Source organism: Ranitomeya variabilis, chromosome 4, assembly GCF_051348905.1.
Source record: "Ranitomeya variabilis isolate aRanVar5 chromosome 4, aRanVar5.hap1, whole genome shotgun sequence".
Lineage (NCBI taxonomy): Eukaryota > Metazoa > Chordata > Amphibia > Anura > Dendrobatidae > Ranitomeya > Ranitomeya variabilis.
The window spans coordinates 235,190,795-235,213,440 of record NC_135235.1 but is presented as its reverse complement, the minus strand read 5'-3'; the positions used below and the strand labels follow the sequence as shown (position 1 = coordinate 235,213,440).

The following is a 22,646-nucleotide window of genomic DNA, read 5'->3' as shown; positions in this document are numbered from 1 at the left end:
CTGGCAGTGTGCACAGCACTCTGCCAGATCTGCGATCTGCTGTGCAGGGCTGCAGGCTTACCAAGTGTCTGCACTGAGCAGACACTCGGTAAGCCACCTCCTTCCCTGCAGGACCCGGATGCCGCGGCCATCTTGGATCCGGGACCTGCAGCCAGGAGGGAGGTAGGAGACCCTCGCAGCAACGCGATCACATCGCGTTGCTCCGGGGGTCTCAGGGAAGCCCGCAGGGAGCCCCCTCCCTGCGCGATGCTTCCCTGCACCGCCGGCACATCGCGATCATGTTTGATCGCGGTGTGCCGGGGGTTAATGTGCCGGGGGCGGTCCGTGACCGCTCCTGGCACATAGTGCCGGATGTCAGCTGCGATAGGCAGCTGACACCCGGCCGCGATCGGCCGCGCTCCCCCCGTGAGCGCGGCCGATCGCGTATGACGTACTATCCCGTCACCCGGAATTAAGTCCCAGGTCACCTTGACGGGATAGTACGTCAAACGGGATTAAGGGGTTAATGCTCATATGACTGCTGATTAAGCTGAGACATCTGATCAGCAGTCATCAGACATCTGACATTATTCCGCTTTTAGGGATGGAAAACCCCATATGATCTGTCTGGTTTATATTAGTTCATGTCAGCCATTTTATGATCTGTCTAGGTTATATTAGTTTGTGTCAGCCATTTTAAACCATTGATTATAATGTATATATTAGCTGTGAGCATATAAGTATATATTTGATTATAGAGGAGTATACATGCAAGTGAGATCTACATGATATATATATATTTCTATCACATATGTACAGTGTACACAGTGACTGCACCAGCAGAATAGTGGGTGCAGCTCTGGGGTATAATACAGGATGTAACTCAGGATCAGTAATGTAATGTATGTACACAGTGACTACACCAGCAGAATAGTGAGTGCAGCTCTGGGATATACAGTAATACAGGATGTAACTCAGGATCAGTAATGTAATGTATGTACACAGTGACTGCACCAGCAGAATAGTGAGTGCAGCTCTGGGGTATAATACAGGATGTAACTCAGGATCAGTAATGTGATGTATGTACACAGTGACTGCACCAGCAGAATCGTGAGCTCAGCTCTGGAGTGTAATAGAATATTTTTCCTTAGTCGGGATTAGATTTGTGTTTGAGTGTGTCAGTGTCGGGTCAATGATTGCAGTAGGGGGGCTCCCGCTATTGCTTTGACAGTCAGATGAGACATCAGACTTTTGTGCAGTAATGCTATTTTCTCCCTAGATGGCAGTGTTTTTCACATTGGGGAAATGAAGGAGACAGTGACCCTGCGGAGCAGCGCTCGTTTACACGCCCTAAACTCCAGACTGATACATTGTAACGCCAGGAGCTGTGAGCAGTATGAGGTTTGTGCAGGTTGTAAGCTGCACTCAGGTACCATGAATGAGCGGTGTGACGTGGACATCCCCTTTAATTAGCAGTCACACCATTAGTCTGGGGTCATGTAATAAGCTATTTTAGACACTCGCTGGTGCTAACCCCTTGGGCTGCGCACTTTCTGTGACTTAGAAAGTGAATTATGTTGCATCGTCTCTGCTGCTCCCGGCTGCCGTGACTGAGGATGCGGAGGACTCGTGTCTGCGGAGTTTCCACCTGCTGCTCCCCCCGCTGTGCTCCTCGCTGCCCCCAATCTTGGTCTTCAGGCAACATAATGTCACCACTGCCCCTAAACGTGATCCCCATAGACCCTGCCCCTGAATAGTGGTCCTCCGTCCTAGGTGATCAGTGTGTAGTAGAGCAGAGCTGCAGGGTAAAGCAGGGAGATCCCGGATGGGGCAGATCTTACATTAGTGATGGTCTGGAGTCGCTGATCGACGCTGCGCATTAATGGAGCTGAGGATGATTAACGGCAGGTGATGGTGGTATAATATTGGGGGTTCGGATCCTCAGCAGGGCGGTGACACGTTGGGGGTCCGGAGCGGAGCGGGCGAGGTCCTGGGCTGCACATTGCTCCTCACTATTATTAATAGGGGACTTTGCTCCTCATTTATTGCTCTGTTTTCCTATTAATATTTTGCTTTCTCAGCAGACGGAGTTGTGTTAATATCGGAGCTCACCGCCCATCACGTGTCACACGGGGGTCCACCAAACATCACACGGGGGGCCTCCGACCACCACGCATCACACGGGGGGCCTCCGACCACCACGCATCACACGGGGGGCCTCCGACCACCACACATCACACGGGGGGCCTCCGACCACCACACATCACACGGGGGGCCTCCGACCACCACACATAACACGGGGGGCCTCCGACCACCACACATCACACGGAGGGCCTCCGACCACCACACATCACACGGAGGGCCTCCGACCACCACACATCACACGGGGGCCTTGGACCACCACACATCACACGGAGGGCCTCCGACCACCACGCATCACATCACATGGGGGGGCCTCGGACCACCACACATCACATGGGGGGGCCTCGGACCACCACACATCACACGGGGGGCCTCGGACCACCACACATCACACGGGGGGCCTCGGACCACCACACATCACACGGGGGGCCTCGGACCACCACACATCACACGGGGGGCCTCGGACCACCACACATCACACGGGGGGCCTCGGACCACCACACATCACACGGGGGGCCTCGGACCACCACACATCACACGGGGGGCCTCGGACCACCACACATCACACGGAGGGGCCTCGGACCACCACACATCACACGGAGGGCCTCCGACCACCACACATCACACGGGGGCCTTGGACCACCACACATCACACGGAGGGCCTCCGACCACCACGCATCACATCACATGGGGGGGCCTCGGACCACCACACATCACATGGGGGGGCCTCGGACCACCACACATCACACGGGGGGCCTCGGACCACCACACATCACACGGGGGGCCTCGGACCACCACACATCACACGGGGGGCCTCGGACCACCACACATCACACGGGGGGCCTCGGACCACCACACATCACACGGAGGGGCCTCGGACCACCACACATCACACGGAGGGGCCTCCGACCACCACACATCACACGGGGGCCTCCGATCACCACACATCACACGGGGGCCTCTGACCACCACACATCACACGGGGGCCTCTGACTATCACATAGGAGGCCTCTGACCACCGCCTGTCACGTGTCACACAGGGTGGTTTGCTGGTTGCCCACTCCGACATTGGTGCCCCCTTCTGGCCGGTACACGTCAGTAGCCGTGCAGAGGCATGTACGCCTCTATGGTGAATCATATAGGGGGGCTCTGATATAATGGTGCTCGGGTGGAGGAGCCGCTGCGTCCTGGGCTGTGTGTCCATATTGTACTTGTGCGGCCGCAGTCGCTCTGCACAGAGCGCATGAACCCGTCTAATCTCAGGGCGAGACTTTCATCTTATCATGGTGTGGAGATTTAGAGGGGTGTCACCGGGGGGCTCCTCCATCCAGATGGGGGTCTCCCTTAGTCCGCTCCCCACCAGGCTGCAGGACTTAGCAGGGGGCGACACTGAGCCTAGGAGAACACTGCCCAGTAGTATGGCGAGGGTGAAGGGTCGGTAGTGGAGAATTCAGGGACGACCCCGCTCAGGCGCTGGGGATATCGGGGGGTCCGGAGTTGCCCTATAAGTCCCATGTTCCAGGAGTTGCCGCAGCCGAGCAGCCCCCATCACCCGTCCTGTGCCCTCCTTACTGCTCAGCCACAGCATTGCCCAGCGCCATGTCCTCACTTTAGGCCGCAGGTAACGCAGCGTTTTTTAGTGCCATTTTCAGAAATTATAGCAAAACGCTTCAAGCACCAGAACTTCATCATGCAACTGTGCGGATAATATCGGCGCCTGGAGATGGCGGGGGCGTGTTGGAGAGAGGAGCCCCAATTCCTGGAGCAAAATTGGGCAATTGCAGCCCCCAGCATCAATAACAGGAGCTCTACTAATAATCGCATTAAAACAGGGAGTGGAGGCCCCGGGGAATTGTCTGACCCCTAACGCCGGCCCTGCTATTGAGTGGCGGGAACCTGTGCCGCTTGGCCCATTATGACTTCTGCCCGCTGTCTCGGTGCATGGCTGCTGATGGCAGCTGTCCCTGAATATCGTCCTGTGTAGGACATGAGGGGTCTCACTGAATGGGGGGCTTTGTGCCGTGTAGGGAGCCGCTCCTCCGCCATCTGTTTCCGGAGGACACTTGCTGCCGTGGAGGGTAGCGGAGGCTTTACCATCACCCAGAAAACCTATTGAGTGGCGGGTTAATGTGTAAGCGCCGGGGCTGATAAGGGACGCTCGCTGCACCGCTGCCTGAGTTCCCCACAAGGAGAGCTGAGACACGGACCCGGCATGGAGGGCTCAGCGGGCAGCCATAGCACCGGCACCACCTCTCCTGGTGCACCGCCAAATCCAGATGTGCCTCCCCCAGAGTGGGTGCAGGACCCGCCAGCATCACCCCACAACGGGCCCATCTCTTCCCTCACCGACATGGACTGCCCGGTCTGTTTCAGCAGATACGATGTCTGTCGGGTTCCCAAGGAGCTGTCCTGCAAACACAACTTCTGCGCTGCCTGCCTCAAGCTGCTGATCTGCCGTGATCTGGGCACCTGGCGGATCACCTGCCCCGTCTGTCGGGCTCCTACTCCAGTGTTTGGAGGACTTGTGTGCACTTTGCAGAACCAGGAATCGCTTATGAGCAGGTTGGAGAACCCTAAGCCCAAAGTTGAGCCATCCGGGACCCCACCGTTGGCCGTGACACCGGACCGCCACTGTGACCCGAGTGATGACGAACCCCATGGGAACCTGAGGATCGCGGCCAGGAGGCTCGTCATACTTTTGCTAATTTTGCTCATTCTTCTCGTTATCATCCTGCACTTTCTCTACAGCGGGATCATGAAGTGGGTTCTGGGGTTCCTCCTCGGGGTGGTCCTGATCATCACCGTCCTGCTCTGCTTCAACCCGTACTGCAAGATGAGCCCACCCCGGGCGGACAGTCATCAGAAGGACAATCACGTGGTGTCCACTGTGTGATGCACACACCAAAATGTGTGAGCAGATACATGGGATGATGATATACAGTGGGGATCTCATAGACTGAAATGCGTGAGCAGATACATGGGATGATATACATTGGGTAATGCACAGACCGAAATGCGTGAGCAGATACATGGGATGATGATATACAGTGGGAATCTCATAGACTGAAATGCATGAGCAGATACATGGGATGATATACATTGGGTAATCCACAGACTGAAATGCGTGAGATACATGGGATGTTATACATTGGGTAATGCACAGACCGAAATGTGTGAGCAGATACATGGGATGATATACATTGGGTAATCCACAGACTGAAATGCGTGAGATACATGGGATGTTATACATTGGGTAATGCACAGACCGAAATGTGTGAGCAGATACATGGGATGATATACATTGGGTAGTGCACAGACCGAAATGCGTGAGCAGATACATGGGATGATATACATTGGGTAATGCACAGACCGAAATGCGTGAGCAGATACATGGGATGATATACATTGGGTAATGCACAGACTGAAATGCGTGAGCAGATACATGGGATGATATACATTGGGTAGTGCACAGACCGAAATGTGTGAGCAGATACATGGGATGATATACATTGGGTAATGCACAGACTGAAATGCGTGAGCAGATACATAGGATGATATACAGTGGGAATCTCAGACTGAAATGCGTGAGCAGATACATGGGATGATATACACTGGGTAATGCACAGACTGAAATGCGTGAGCAGATGCATGGGATGATATACACTGGGTAATGCACAGATTGAAATGCGTGAGCAGATACATGGGATGATATACATTGGGTAATGCACAGACTGAAATGCGTGAGCAGATACATGGGATGATATACACTGGGTAATGCACAGACTGAAATGCGTGAGCAGATACATGGGATGATGATATACAGTGGGTAATGCACAGACTGAAATGCGTGAGCAGATACATGGGATGATATACAGTGGGAATCTCATAGACTGAAATGCGTGAGCAGATACATGGAATGATATACATTGGGTAATGCACAGACTGAGATGCGTGAGCAGATACATGGGTTGATATACACTGGGTAATGCACAGACTGAAATGCGTGAGCAGATACATGGGATGATATACACTGGGTAATGCACAGACTGAAATGCGTGAGCAGATGCATGGGATGATATACACTGGGTAATGCACAGATTGAAATGCGTGAGCAGATACATGGGATGATATACATTGGGTAATGCACAGACTGAAATGCGTGAGCAGATACATGGGATGATATACACTGGGTAATGCACAGACTGAAATGCGTGAGCAGATACATGGGATAATATACACTGGGTAATGCACAGACTGAAATGCGTGAGCAGATACATGGGATGATATACAGTGGGAATCTCATAGACTGAAATGCGTGAGCAGATACATGGAATGATATACATTGGGTAATGCACAGACTGAGATGCGTGAGCAGATACATGGGATGATATACACTGGGTAATGCACAGACTGAAATGCGTGAGCAGATACATGGGATGATATACAGTGGGAATCTCATAGACTGAAATGCGTGAGCAGATACATGGAATGATATACATTGGGTAATGCACAGACTGAGATGCGTGAGCAGATACATGGGATGATATACACTGGGTAATGCACAGACTGAAATGCGTGAGCAGATACATGGGATGATATACAGTGGGAATGTCATAGACTGAAATGCGTGAGCAGATACATGGGATGATATACATTGGGTAATGCACAAACTGAAATGTGCGAGCAGATACATGGGATGATGATATACAGTGGGTAATGCACAGACTGAAATGCGTGAGCCGATACATGGGATGAATTGTGTGAGATTCCTGAGTCAGATTTACATTAGACTCTTGGCCTGACATGCATTAGGCTGATGATCGTCCTACACAGCCTGAGCGGCCGCTGACGTGATGATGATGTAATTATCCTAACACAGGGGGGACATCAGGCGGCTTTGGTGCACCCCACATCTGAACATGGGTCCATCCCCGGGGTCATCCATGATTCTGCCCCACCTGTGTGATGGGTGGGCTGCACGGCGCGTTTCGCTCAGTTACATGATGTCTCCTGTATGCAAATTAAATGTTTTTTTTTCAAATATACTTTACATGCTGTAACCATAGTGACAAGTGACCCTTTAATGCTGCGGAATCAATTGTTACTTTTTTTTTTTTTTTGTATTTCGATGTTTTTATCCGTATTCAATAAAAATGGAAGGAATTCTGCAGCCGAGGTTTTCATTGCATTTCCTTTTGTGTATACAGCTCCTATGGAGAGTGATGTGTCTCCATGGTAACTGACCACCTGCTTCTCGGAGTCACATCTTGGCGTCTTCCACTTGTTGCCTGCGGTTTGCACATCTGCATTTGGTGGCAGCGGCTCAGGGGGCTGGAGATGGGGGGGCAGCAAAGCGAACATTGTCGGGGGAGGGGGGATTTCCTTATGGGGCAGGGGGAGAGAGGGGCCATTGTGTCACCCCAGGGGGCAGCAGGAGGTCAGCAATTGCATAGACAAGGAATGGAGGGGAGGTTGAGTGTGCGCAAACCGGCTCCATTCAAGATGGAGACGCAACGGTCGGACCCCCATCAAAATTCTGCAGCTTCAGATCCGAAATCTCCCAGCATTCTCTGCTTGTTCAGAACTTATTTTGGAGATTTACATTTTGGATAGTGCAGTGGATCCCCTAATTTATGTGGGGGTGGGGAGAGGGGAAAAGGAGGATCATGTCAGAGGAGGAGAAGCAGCTTTTCTCCCCATGTGTATGGTGGTCTATAATCAGCTTTGTGCTTCCTCCGTCTGTTAACCCCGTCCTGATGTGACGTGAACCACGGGAGTATGGGGTCATGGCCGCGCCATACATGACACCCATGACCGCAGCAAGTGGAGCTCAGATTGCTGCTGCTGTCAATCCGGGGTCCATTGCCTCCCCACAATGAGATCGCAGGGAGCAGACAGGTTGTAATGACAGCCAGGGGGCAGGAAATAAATATCTGCAAGAGAGAGAGAAATAAATGAAGAAAAAAATAATAATAAAAATAAATCTAAAAGAAAAATAAATATATGTAAGAGAGAAAAAATAAATGAAGAAAAAAAAAATAAAAATAAATCTAAAAGAAAAATAAATATATGTAAGAGAGAAAAAATAAATGAAGAAAAAAATTAATAAAAATAAATATAAAAGAAAAATAAATATTGTAGATAAAAGTCCTATCGAAAAATAAAATTAATTAGTCTGTATAACAAAAAGAGAAAATGGAAACCCTGGCATTTCTGTATATCAGTCGCCACAGCTCCGAGCAGAGAACAAGAAAGCAATAAAGTGATCAAAACCCCCCGTGGACCCCCGAATACTGTATATAGAAAAGAAAGTCAGTCGTCCGTCACCCAAAGATCAAAAAGTAAGAAACGTGCCGGCTCTGAGAACGGCGACAGAAATAGATTTTTTAATAAATTTGTGATTATTTTCAAAACCACTAAAAACAGGTGGCTTCACCAGTTATAACAGCTATAGCTGTGTCACCCAGCTTTCCCGGGATCAGATATAATGGGCTGCAGGCCCTGATGATATCACTGGTTTATTGTGACAACACTCCAAGGAGCAGATGTCGCCTAAAAGGAGAACAGATGCCCCGGAAGCAGACCGGAAGTCGCCCGTCTCCATAGCAACCCTGCCCGGGGCTCAAAGTCCGCCTGCCAGCTCAGTGCGCAATGTGCGTAGCATCCATTCTACGAACCAGCCCAATGTACGTACCAGCCTATTCTACAAACTAGCGTTTCATACGCAATGAACGCATCTTACGTCACAGAAGCGTGTACTTAATCTACGCCAATAGCGTAAAGTCCATATTCCCAGAGTTTTACGCTAAATCGCAGATCAGGCCTGGCTCTGAGGTGAGAGGACGCCGGGACTGGCACTGAGGGGGCTCAGGTGAGAATGATGAGGATAGTAGTACACGTGTGTGTGCAGGAAGTGACGATAAGGTGTATTCTTATTATAATGTGGTGGGTGGAGAGGAGCCATGTATATGTTAGCGTTATTACAGGGCGGGTCCTCCCTCATCTGGATACAGACACTGCAGCTTAGGCAGAACTACAAGTCCCAGCACGCCATGACCTCCTGTGACCCTATGTATAACAGTACAGAGTAGACAGAATTACAAGTCCCAGCATGCCATTACCTCCTGTGATCTACTTATACCAGTGCAGCATGGACAGAACTACAAGTCCCAGCACTCCCTGACCTCCTGTGATCTATGTATACCAGTGGATTATGGACAGAACTACAAGTCCCAGCACACCCTGACCTCCTGTGATCTATATATACCAGTGCAGAGTGAACAGAACTACAAGTCCCAGCACTCCCTGACCGCCTGTGATCTATGTATACCGGTGCAGAGTGAACAGAACTACAAGTCCCAGCACACCCTGACTGCCTGTGACCTACGTAGAACAGTACAGAGTGAACAGAACTACAAGTCCCAGCACTCCCTGACCTCCTGTGATCTATGTATACCAGTGCATTATGGACAGAACTACAAGTCCCAGCACACCCTGACTGCCTGTGATCTATGTATACCAGAGCATTACGGACAGAACTACAAGTCCCAGCACACCCTGACTGCCTGTGACCTATGTATAACAGTACAGAGTGAACAGATCTACAAGTCCCAGCACTCCATGACCTCCTGTGTCCTATGTATAACCGTGCAGCATGGACAGAACTACAAGTCCCAGCACTCCATGACCTCCTGTGACCTATGTATAACAGTACAGAGTGAACAGAACTACAAGTCCCAGCACTCCATGACCTCCTGTGACCTATGTATAACAGTGCAGCATGGACAGAACTACAAGTCCCAGCACTCCATGACCTCCTGTGACCTATGTATAACAGTGCAGAGCAGACAGAACTACAAGTCCCAGCATCCTCTGACCGCTCACATCATGCTGGGAGTTGTAGTTGACCCTCTCTCCTCTCTCTGCCGCCGAGTTGTCACCAATCACTTTACTGTATAATGTGCAGCAAAAGAGTAAAAATAAAAATGCATCATTATGTGGTAATAATGACCCAGGAGCGCGATTCTCAACGAGCGCGGTGATTCCAAACTTTTTTTAAACTTTTTTTAAGAGGTTAGAAATGTTTTAGAACCAAAGCCTCCATATTCTGAGGCCCGTAGGAATGTTATTTTTTATTTTTCCATCCATGCGATTGTGTAAATTTTTAGATATATTTTGTATTTATTTCTTTTAGTTCCCGATATTTTCCTAATGTGAAATAACTGGACCGAATATGGGAGGTCCCAAACTTTTTGTAGCTTTTATATTTTTTTAATTTTTTTTTTTTCTTTTGGCTTATTTGCTTTTTAACCCCTCGATTGTTTTCTGGCTTGTGCTACATCGGCGTTACATCTGCTTCACGGTATACAGTATATGAAGCCCACGGAGGACCAAGGTGGAGGCGATAAGACAGATGCCCATCCGGGATTGCACCACGTACATGCCTCTGTCAGTGATGGGCAGTGACACTTAAGGGGTTAAACAGCAGCGAGCAAAGTCACTGATCAGAACAGGGCTGCAGTGTAAAGCATAGAAACTCCCAGTATTTCTGAATGATTCTGCTTCCTCATTGCTCTGAACCAGTTTCTATTTTGCAGATTGTCAATCCTTTGGCGTTTTCTTCCTTTGCAGGTGGCGGTGACGTCATGCAGGACGAGTCGGACGGGAGTGCGGTGCCCCTGGGGCGGGCGCTGAGTGAACCGTCGCGCTTCGCCTACGCCGGGCTGTGCGGGCTGTCGCTGGCTCAGCTGTACCCGGAGAAAGGACAGAGGTAACGGCTGCGATATTTCCGGGGGGTCTCCCCGTCACGGCGCGGCCCCCGCGTTCAGTGTGCGCTGTTTTCCCCTCCTTCCAGGGAGTTCTGCAGGAAGTTTGTGGAGGATCTGGTGCAGTGGTTGGACCTCAGCCCGTCAGTCATTCCCGCCATGGAGGCTTTCGCCAGCGGTCTGGGCGGGGAAGGGACAGACACCTTTACTCACGTTCTCCTGGAAGATTCGGTCCTGAGGACCAACCCAACCATAATCACTCAGGTAACCAGCGGTGGTCTTCCCCTGGTCCGGGCACACAGACATAATGCTTAAAGGGGGTGTCCAGGAGTATGATATCGCCAACCTATCGTGCGGACTCCGGCGGCTGGGTGTGTAGTGGCCCTCTCAGGGGCTGCAGCTCAGCTCACTGTTTCCGCACCGGACCCTCTTTACATCCGGCTGCTGGAGCTGGTAAGGAGTGATTGGTATGGGGGTCCGGCGTTCTGGACAACCCCTTTATTGAAAACATTCTGTGACTTTCTTTTACATTTTGTCTTTTAATTTCAGACCACTTTTATAATCTGTGCGTGCTGTCATGGAGGGTTCATAAAGACCCCCATACACGTTACATGTCAACCCAACTTACTGACATGTCAGGGGGTCTCCTGACTCTTCCAAATTGGAAGGGAGACAGGGGTCTGGAGGAGGGCAGAGGGGTCTGGAGGAGGAGGACATAGGGGTCTGGAGGAGGAGGATGGAGGGGTCTAGAGGAGGATGAGGACGGAGGGGTCTGGAGGAGGAGGACGGAGGGGTCTGGAGGAGGAGGGCAGAGGGATCTGGAGGAGGAGGACATAGGGGTCTGGAGGAGGAGGACATAGGGGTCTGGAGGAGGAGGACTGTGATGAGGGAATAGCCGCCATCTTGGACGGGCATACTAACAGAGATTGGCGTGACTCCATTTTGTCTCCTGGTCACAGGTCTGCCGAGAGGAGTGCTCCTGGCCCCCACCTTTTCTAATGACTAAAGTTCCTATTAGTATGGTAATGGGCTGAGCACAGTGTAGCAGGCAGATGGCATTTCAAAGCCTGAGTGAGGAAGCCACACCAGCAGGGGACATAGAGGTGCCTGAGGGGCTTAATTAAAGCACGCATGTCAAGTGGCCACAGGATACACATCTATTATGGCCGTCCAGTCGAACCGTCTCCAACATGGAATCGTGAATTATGGACGCATCGTCCGAGGTACCGGCTCATAAAAATATCCCCCTCGCCCTAAAGAAATTGCACATCTGACAGTGCGACTCCCGGGTCCGTGGGAGTTCTGAAACCCGAGATACAGAGATCAGCCTCCCACAGCGACCGAATGGGTCCAGGTTTGATCCCTGTACGACCGGCAGAACAAACCACATGCGATGGTACTGCCCGTATACTGATCCGATCATCCTGAGAGAAGTTATCCCATTTATTAGATATTGGAATAAATCTTGCAGGGATGCAGAGGGGTGGAGAATGCTAAGCCCACCCAGCTACAGGTGGAGGGACACAGCAGGGTTAAGAGCTGGGACACTTGGAGAGTGGGGAGAACAGAGGAAGATGACTAACTAAGGAACAGGGCATATGCCAGCCAGAGGGCAGCAAGCACACGCTTTCTGGGGGCTGCCCGGCAACTAAGTCTTGGACTTGCGGAACGCTGAGCCCCCCGGCTTCCACAAGCGACCTTCAACCTGGTAAATTGACCTCCAGCTTTATACCTCTAAGCCTTGTCTTATGATTGTTATATTTTACTCTGACTGTAACTCTTGATATATTTTGACTGTATATTTCTTGTAATTACCTAGTGCGCCCTTAAGGCAATTAAATCATAAATTAATTTTGGGCTGATCCTTTTACTCTGACTGTGAATCTTAGAATACCCAGCGTTGGTAACAGGGCAGTCTGTTATGACCCCAATGGCAGAGGGTCTCAAAAGTACATACCAAGTCTGCAAACAAAAAACCAGCTCATAGGGCAGTGGTAACTGGGCTGACCATATATCTAATCCTAGCACCACAAATAGCAGCAGCCGGGGAACGTGCCTACGTTGGTTCTAGACGTCTCGCGCCAGCCGGAGAACTAACTAACCCTAGAAGGGAAAAGATAGACCTTTCTTGCCTCCAGAGAAAAGACCCCAAAAGTTGGATACAAGCCCCCAACAAATAATAACGGTGAGGTAAGGAGAAAAGACAAACGTAAGAATGAACTAGATATTTAGCAAAGAGAGGCCCACTGACTAATAGCAGAATATAGTAAGATGACTTATATGGTCAGCAGAAACCCTATCAAAATTTCCACGCTGGATATTCAAGAACCCCCGAACCGTCTAACGGCCCGGGGGGAGAACACCAGCCCCCTAGAGCTTCCAGCAAAATCAGGAATCACATTTAGTACAAGCTGGACAAAAAATAAGAGCAAAGCAAATAACCAAAAAACAAGGAAGCAGGACTTAGCTTAATTTTGCAAGATCCAAGACCAGCAGACAGGAGCAAACAGAAAGGAACTGATTACAACGATGCCAGGCACAGGACTGAGAAACCAGGAAGTTTATATAGCAACACCCCTGGACTAACGACCCAGGTGGGTGCCAAACTGAGGAAAGACAATCCCAGAGTCATATCACTAGTGACCACAAGAGGGAGCCAAAAAAGTCTAATTCACAACAGTACCCCCCCTTTAAGGAGGGGTTACCGAACCCTCACCAAGACCACCAGGGCGATCAGGATGAGCAGCGTGAAAGGCACGAACTAAATCGGCCGCATGCACATCAGAGGCAACCACCCAGGAATTATCCTCCTGACCATAGCCCTTCCACTTGACCAGATACTGAAGCCTCCGCCTGGAGAGACGAGAATCCAAGATCTTCTCCACCACGTACTCCAACTCGCCCTCAACCAACACCGGAGCAGGAGGCTCAACAGAAGGAACCACAGGTACAACGTACCGCCGCAACAAAGACCTATGGAACACGTTGTGAATGGCAAACGACACCGGAAGATCCAAGCGAAAGGACACAGGATTAAGGATTTCCAATATCTTGTAAGGACCGATGAAGCGAGGCTTAAATTTAGGAGAGGAGACCTTCATAGGAACAAATCGAGAAGACAGCCATACCAAATCCCCAACACGAAGTTGGGGACCCACACCGCGGCGGCGGTTGGCAAAACGCTGAGCCTTCTCCTGTGACAACTTCAAGTTGTCCACCACATGATTCCAGATCCGCTGCAACCTATCCACCACGGAATCTACCCCAGGACAGTCAGAAGGCTCCACATGTCCTGAGGAAAAACGAGGATGGAAACCAGAGTTGCAAAAAATGGCGAAACCAAAGTAGCGGAACTAGCCCGATTATTAAGGGCAAACTCAGCCAACGGCAAGAAGGTCACCCAATCATCCTGATCTGCAGAAACAAAACACCTCAAATAAGCCTCCAGAGTCTGATTAGTTCGCTCCGTTTGTCCATTAGTCTGAGGATGAAAGGCAGATGAAAACGACAAATCAATGCCCATCTTAGCACAAAAGGATCGCCAGAACCTGGAAACAAACTGGGATCCTCTGTCAGACACAATATTCTCAGGAATGCCGTGTAAACGAACCACATTCTGAAAGAACAAAGGAACCAGATCGGAAGAGGAAGGCAGCTTAGGCAAAGATACCAAATGGACCATCTTGGAAAAGCGATCACATACCACCCAGATGACAGACATGCCCTGAGACACCGGAAGATCTGAAATGAAATCCATGGAAATGTGTGTCCAAGGCCTCTTCGGGACAGGCAAGGGCAAGAGCAACCCGCTGGCACGAGAACAGCAAGGCTTAGCTCGAGCACAAGTCCCACAGGACTGCACAAATGACCGCACATCCCGTGACAAGGAAGGCCACCAAAAGGATCTAGCCACCAGATCTCTGGTGCCAAAAATTCCCGGATGCCCTGCCAACACCGAGGAATGAACCTCGGAAATGACTCTGCTGGTCCACTTATCAGGAACAAACAGTCTGTCAGGTGGACAAGAGTCAGGTCTACCAGCCTGAAATCTCTGCAACACACGTTGCAAATCCGGAGAAATGGCCGACAGGATAACTCCCTCTTTGAGAATACCAACTGGTTCTGCGACTCCAGGAGAGTCAGGCACAAAGCTCCTTGAAAGAGCATCAGCCTTCACATTCTTTGAACCTGGTAAATACGAGACCACAAAGTCAAAACGGGAGAAAAACAATGACCAGCGGGCCTGTCTAGGATTCAGGCGTTTAGCAGACTCGAGATACATCAGATTTTTGTGATCAGTCAAGACCACCACACGATGCTTAGCACCCTCGAGCCAATGACGCCACTCCTCAAATGCCCACTTCATGGCCAACAACTCCCGATTGCCAACATCATAATTCCGCTCAGCAGGCGAAAACTTCCTAGAGAAAAAAGCACATGGTCTCATTACAGAGCAACCAGGGCCTCTCTGCGACAAAACGGCCCCTGCCCCAATCTCAGAAGCATCCACTTCAACCTGAAAGGGAAGTGAGACATCAGGCTGGCACAAAACAGGCGCCGAAGTAAACCGGCGCTTCAACTCTTGAAAGGCTTCCACGGCTGCAGGAGCCCAGTTAGCAACATCAGAACCTTTCTTGGTCATATCCGTCAAAGGTTTAACAACGCTAGAAAAATTAGCGATAAAACGACGGTAGAAGTTAGCAAAACCCAAGAACTTCTGAAGACTCTTAACTGACGTGGGTTGAGTCCAATCATGAATAGCTCGGACCTTGACTGGGTCCATCTCCACCGCAGAAGGGGAAAAAATAAAACCCAAAAAGGGAACCTTCTGTACTCCAAAGAGACACTTTGAGCCCTTAACAAACAAAGCATTCTCACGCAAAACCTGAAACACCATCCTGACCTGCTCTACATGCGAGTCCCAATCATCAGAAAAAAACAGAATATCATCCAGATAAACAATCATAAATTTATCCAGATACTTCCGGAAAATATCATGCATAAAGGACTGAAACACTGAAGGAGCATTAGAGAGCCCGAAAGGCATCACCAAGTACTCAAAATGACCTTCGGGCGTATTAAATGCAGTTTTCCATTCATCTCCTTGCTTAATGCGCACAAGGTTGTACGCACCACGAAGATCTATCTTGGTGAACCACTTGGCACCTTTAATCCGGGCAAACAAGTCCGACAACAGAGGCAAAGGATACTGAAATTTAACAGTGATTTTATTCAGAAGCCGATAGTCAATACAAGGTCTCAAAGATCCGTCCTTCTTGGCCACAAAAAAGAATCCCGCACCAAGAGGGGAAGAGGATGGACGGATATGCCCCTTCTCCAGAGACTCCTTGATATACGAACGCATTGCGGCATGCTCAGGTACAGATAGATTAAATAATCGTCCCTTAGGAAATTTACTACCTGGAATCAAATCTATAGCGCAGTCACAGTCCCTATGAGGAGGAAGAGCACTGGACCTGGACTCGCTGAATACATCCTGGTAATCAGACAAATACTCAGGAACTTCCGAAGGAGTAGAGGAAGCAATAGACACCGGCGGGGAATCACCATGAATTCCCTGACAGCCCCAACTTGACACAGACATTGCCTTCCAATCCAAGACTGGATTATGGGTCTGTAACCATGGCAGACCCAAAACGACCAAATCATGCATTTTATGCAGAACAAGAAAACGAATCACCTCCCGATGTTCAGGAGTCATGCACATGGTTGCCTGTGTCCAAAACTGCGGTTTATTTTCCGCCAATGGCGTAGCATCAATACCTCTAAGAGGGATAGGATTTACCAATGGCTCAAGAACAAAACCACAGCGCTTGGCAAACGACAGATCCATAAGACTCAGGGCAGCACCTGAATCCACAAACGCCATAACAGGGTAGGAGGACAATGTGCAAATTAAAGTCACAGACAAAATAAACTTAAGGCCCCGTCTCACATAGCGAGATCGCTAGCGAGATCGCTGCTGAGTCACAAGTTTTGTGACGCAACAGCGACCTCCATAGCGATCTCGCTATGTGTGACACGTACCAGCGATCAGGCCCCTGCTGCGAGATCGCTGGTCGTGTCGGAATGGCCTGGACCTTTTTTTGGTCGTTGAGGCCCCGCTGACATCGCTGAATCGGTGTGTGTGACACCGATCCAGCGATGTCTTCACTGGTAACCAGGGTAAACATCGGGTTACTAAGCGCAGGGCCGCGCTTAGTAACCCGATGTTTACCCTGGTTACCAGCGTAAATGTAAAAAAAACCAAACAGTACATACTCGCCTTCTGATGTCCGTCAGGTCCCTTGCCGTCTGCTTCCTGCTCTCACTGACTGCCGGCCGTACAGTGAGAAGTGAGAGCACAGCAGTGACGTCACCGCTGCGCTCTGCTCTCAGTGTACGGCGGCTCAGTCAGTGAGAGCAGGAAGCAGACGGCAAGGGACCTGGACACCGAAAGGCGAGTATGTACTGTTTGTTTTTTTTGGTAACCAGGGTAAACATCGGGTTACTAAGCGCGGCCCTGCGCTTAGTAACCCGATGTTTACCCTGGTTACCCGGGTGCTGCAGGGGGACTTCGGCATCGTTGAAGACAGTTTCAACGATGCCGAACTCGTTCCCCTGATCGTTGGTCGCTGGGGAGAGCTGTCTGTGTGACAGCTCCCCAGCGACCACACAACGACTTACCAACGATCACGGCCAGGTCGTATCTCTGGTCGTGATCGTTGGTAAATCGCTATGTGAGACGGGGCCTTTAGGTTGCAAATTACCAATGGCGACAGGACTAACAACCCTAGTTAGGCGTTTAGAGCATGCTGATATAACATGTGTAGAATCACCACAGTAAAAATACAACCCATTCTGACGTCTATGATTTTTCCGTTCATTTCTAGTCTGAATTCTACCACATTGCATTAAATCAGGTGTTTGTTCAGACAACACCACCAGAGGATTCGCGGCTTTGCGCTCCCGCAAACGCCGGTCAATTTGAATAGCCAGCTCCATGGAATCATTCAGACCTGTAGGAATGGAAAAACCCACCATCACATTCTTAATGGCTTCAGAAAGGCCATTTCTGAAATTTGCGGCCAGAGCACACTCATTCCACTGAGTAAGCACGGACCATTTCCGAAATTTTTGGCAATACACTTCAGCTTCATCCTGACCCTGAGAAATAGCCAGCAAGGCTTTTTCTGTCTGAATTTCAAGATTGGGTTCCTCATAAAGCAATCCGAGCGCCAGAAAAAACGCATCAATATTTGCCAATGCCGGATCTCCTGGCGCTAGCGAGAAGGCCCAATCCTGAGGGTCGCCCCGTAAGAAAGAGATAACAATTTTTACTTGCTGAGCTGAGTCTCCAGATGAACGGGGTCTCAGAGATAGAAACAATTTACAATTATTCCTGAAATTCCTAAACTTAAATCGGTCTCCAGAGAACAGTTCAGGAATAGGTATTTTAGGTTCAGACATTGGACTACTGGTAACAAAATCTTGTATGCCCTGCACACGAGCAGCAAGCTGATCCACACTTGTAATCAAAGTCTGGACATTCATGTCTGCAGCAAGCACAAGCCACTCAGAGGTAAAGGGGAGGAAAAAAGAGAGGAAAGAAAAAAAAAAAAAAAGAAAAAAAACTCAGACTTTCCTTTCTTGTAATCCCACTTCTGCAATGCATTAAACATTCAACCTTGGCCTGGCATACTGTTATGACCCCAATGGCAGAGGGTCTCAAAAGTACATACCAAGTCTGCAAACACAAAAAACCAGCTCATAGGGCAGTGGTAACTGGGCTGACCATATATCTAATCCTAGCACCACAAATAGCAGCAGCCGGGGAACGTGCCTACGTTGGTTCTAGACGTCTCGCGCCAGCCGGAGAACTAACTAACCCTAGAAGGGAAAAGATAGACCTTTCTTGCCTCCAGAGAAAAGACCCCAAAAGTTGGATACAAGCCCCCAACAAATAATAACGGTGAGGTAAGGAGAAAAGACAAACGTAAGAATGAACTAGATATTTAGCAAAGAGAGGCCCACTGACTAATAGCAGAATATAGTAAGATGACTTATATGGTTAGCAAAAACCCTATCAAAATTTCCACGCTGGATATTCAAGAACCCCCGAACCGTCTAACGGCCCGGGGGGAGAACACCAGCCCCCTAGAGCTTCCAGCAAAATCAGGAATCACATTTAGTACAAGCTGGACAAAAAATAAGAGCAAAGCAAATAACCAAAAAACAAGGAAGCAGGACTTAGCTTAATTTTGCAAGATCCAAGACCAGCAGACAGGAGCAAACAGAAAGGAACTGATTACAACGATGCCAGGCACAGGACTGAGAAACCAGGAAGTTTATATAGCAACACCCCTGGACTAACGACCCAGGTGGGTGCCAAACTGAGGAAAGACAATCCCAGAGTCATATCACTAGTGACCACAAGAGGGAGCCAAAAAAGTCTAATTCACAACAGCAGTCTTCCCGGCGGCCATTTGCTCTAGGTGCAGTTCCCTTACTGACCTGAGAGACAAAGGGGGCGCCGGAGAGCTGTGCCTGTGTAGTGACGTCACGGATTGGTGACGTGGGAGGAACTGGGCTTCCTTCACAAGGACATAGGGGTCTGGAGGAGGAGGACGGAGGGGTCTGGAGGAGGAGGACGGAGGGGTCTGGAGGAGGAGGACGGAGGGGTCTGGAGGAGGAGGACGGAGGGGTCTGGAGGAGGAGGACGGAGGGGTCTGGAGGAAGAGGACGGAGGGGTCTGGAGGAGGAGGACGGAGAGGTCTGGAGGAGGAGGACGGAGGGGTCTGGAGGAGGAGGACGGAGGGGTCTGGAGGAGGAGGACGGAGGGGTCTGGAGGAGGAGGACGGAGGGGTCTGGAGCAGGACGGAGGAGTCTATATGATGAGGACAGAGAGGACTGGAGGAGGAGGACTGAGGGGTCTGGAGGAGGAGGATAGAGGATTCTGAAGCAGGACGGAGGAGTCTATATGAGGAGGATGGAGGGGTCTGGGGGAGGAGGACGGAGGGGTCTGGGGGAGGAGGATGGAGGGGTCTGGGGGAGGAGGACGGAAGGGTCTGGGGGAGGAGGACGGAGGGGTATGGAGGAGGAGGAGGACGCAGGGGTCTGGAGGAGGAGGACAGTGGGGTCTGAAGGAGGATAGAGGATTCTGGAGCAGGACTGAGGAGTCTACATGAGGAGGACAGAGAGGTCTGGAGGAGGAGGACAGAGGGGTCTGGAGGAGGATGGAGGAGTCTAGAGGAGGAGGACAGAGGGGTCTGGAGGAGGAGGATGGAAAGGTCTGGAGGAGGAGGGCAGAAAGATGTGGAGGAGTAGGATGGATAGGTCCGGAGGAGGAGGAGGATGGATAGGTCCGGAGGAGGAGGAGGATAGATAGGTCTGGAGGAGTCCACATAAAATGAAAATCCTGACAGCTGCCATGACGGATTGGGGTCCAGGTTTGTGGCGCTCGGTGCAGATTCTCCTTACAGGTCAGGCCTTGTATCTCCCTGGGTGAAGACCTCCTGATGGCCTTGGTGGTGGTCTCCCAGTGGGATATTAGAAGGTTCCTCGTGAGATGCAGCCCTTTCCCTGATGCTCCTCCATTGTTCTGACCCCTCGTTTCTCTTTATTTCAGGACCTGGTGTCTTTCTGTCTGCGGGACGGTGAGTTCTGGACGTTTCTGTCACCTTTTATTCATGTGTGTCCATACGTTGTCAGTGTTACAGCCGAGCGGCCGCGGATGTCACCGAGCCGTAATGGTGCGGCCCCCTGAAAACAAGACACCAGTTGCCCCAGATCAGAGGGAGTGATTTACTGGGTGGTCCGGTCTCTGAAGTGGCTGCAGACTGCAAAGTCACGAGATGGCTATGAGCGCACTGACACCACTGCCGCGTATTTCTTGGCGGACAGTCACTTGACTCCATGTTTTTGTGCTTTACACACAAGCCGTCACATGCTGACTAGACTCCTGCCATTCTCTCACTGGTGAGACTAGTCAGTATGTGACCGTCTGCTGAGCCCCCACAATGCACTGGGATAAAAAACGGAGGGTCCCGTCCCAATTCCGACTCTGTGTGATACACACGGAGGGTAAATCCTTCCTACAGCGATGAAGGGTCACCGCACACCGGAGGAAAAGTGCTGGATAAATGCCTGTCCTGTATCTCAGCTTGTGACACGTCTCTCTGTGTGTACAGGGTACTACGACGCCCGCAGCCGAGTCCTAATCTCACACGTGTCCTGGCTGCTGCGCGTCTCCCCAGAGACGGTGGAGCTGAGCGAGGAGACCATGATGCAGAGTCTGAAGAAATACACAGAGGAACCATCAGAGTAAGCACTGCTGCATGGAGAAGAGCCGATCACAGGAGGGGGACTGAGGGGTCTGGAGGGGGACCGAGGAGTGAGTGGTACATTATGGGTTATCATCAGTCATTGTACAGGAGGAGGAGGAGGTGAGCTGTGACATCACCACCTATTGTGAGTGGTAGATCATGGGTTACTAGCGGTGTATAGAGGTCTTACCAGTCATTGTAATTCTGCCTCTGATGATAATGAGGCTGCTGAAAACTTTCAGAAACATGGAAAGTATGAATGTAATATAGCCCCGATGTGAAATTACTATTATAGGACTGGTGGACATAGCCGAGCGTCGCACTGCTCTGTTATGGTGAACATCCCCTTTAAGGTTAAGGTTAGCTTACATCAAACCTAAACGGCCCTTTCACCCCTTCATTCTCCACAGAGTGCAGGTACCGTGCGTGCTGTACAGCAGGCTCCTGCCTCTGTCCACAGTGATTGGAGCCGCTCCGATCACTGCTGGTTAACTACTTACATGCCAGCCGTAATTATCTAACTCCGTCTGTGGCAGTCCGATCTGTGAAAACATCAAATGATTGAACCCATATGGTGAACACCTGCGAAAGCCGGAGGGAAACTAAATCAGTGCAAAAGCGATAATGGGATGCGTCCGTAAGGGGTTGGGCAGATTCTCGGAGAATCCCGAGGTGCAGCCTCTGCCCAAGGTCCTCACGTGTGTGCAGGAAAATGTCCCCGTGTCTGCTGTGTCTGCCGTCAGGAGCTGGAAGTATTGATCGGAATGATTAATTATGTGATGGCCGGCGAGACAACGAGATAAATCACAGGAATATACAAATATACAGTAGTATAGACATTACTACCTGCCACCCCGATAATGAGGGTGACGTACCGAACACCGACACTGCTACATGTGATCAACACTGCTCTACTGTATGTGCAATAACCTTCTCTTTACTCACTGTGCCGCCAAACCAGGAGCCGCCACCAAGGTACGTACTGACCACACGTCATCTGTCTCCTGTGTGTCCATGAGCAGCACAGTCAGCTACAAAGACTCCTCTACCCTATTCACATCCATAGGGGGCTGTATTATAGCAGTTATATACCTGTACATAGGGGCAGTATTATAGTAGTTATATTCTTGTACATAGGGGGCTGTAATATAGTAGTTATATTCTTGGACATAGGAGCAGTATTGTAGTAGTTATATTCTTGTACATAGGAACAGTATTATAGTAGTTATATTCTTGTACATAGGAGCAGTATTATAGCAGTTATATTCTTGTACATAGGAGCAGTATTATAGCAGTTATATTCTTGTACACAGGAGCAGTATTATAGTAGTTATATTCTTGTACATAGGAGCAGTATTATAGGAGTTATATTCTTGTACATAGGAGCAGTATTATAGCAGTTATATTCTTGTACATAGGAGCAGTATTATAGTAG

General features: G+C 50.1%; 2 protein-coding genes across 2 annotated transcripts in view; both read left to right on the top strand.

Moving 5' to 3' along the window:
- Positions 1–3,997: 3,997 nt before the first annotated feature.
- RNF186 (ring finger protein 186) lies at positions 3,998–5,654 on the top strand. Its single transcript, XM_077257410.1, has one exon. It carries the CDS (start codon positions 4,334–4,336, stop codon positions 5,012–5,014), a length of 681 nt encoding a protein of 226 aa, XP_077113525.1. The 5' UTR covers positions 3,998–4,333; the 3' UTR covers positions 5,015–5,654.
- A 3,264-nt stretch (positions 5,655–8,918) lies between these two features.
- Positions 8,919–22,646, top strand: part of TMCO4 (transmembrane and coiled-coil domains 4) — a 37,614-nt gene continuing 23,886 nt past the window's right edge. The window contains exons 1-5 of the mRNA XM_077260250.1: positions 8,919–8,992; positions 10,753–10,891; positions 10,976–11,150; positions 20,515–20,542; positions 21,077–21,209. Coding sequence (XP_077116365.1) covers positions 10,767–10,891; positions 10,976–11,150; positions 20,515–20,542; positions 21,077–21,209 — 461 coding nt within the window. The 5' untranslated portion in view covers positions 8,919–8,992; positions 10,753–10,766. The remainder of the gene's footprint in view (positions 8,993–10,752; positions 10,892–10,975; positions 11,151–20,514; positions 20,543–21,076; positions 21,210–22,646) is intronic.

Bases quoted from the DNA above. Each gene is read 5' to 3' on its own strand.
- RNF186 (XM_077257410.1), top strand. From the start codon at position 4,334: ATGGAGGGCTCAGCGGGCAGCCATAGCACCGGCACCACCTCTCCTGGT.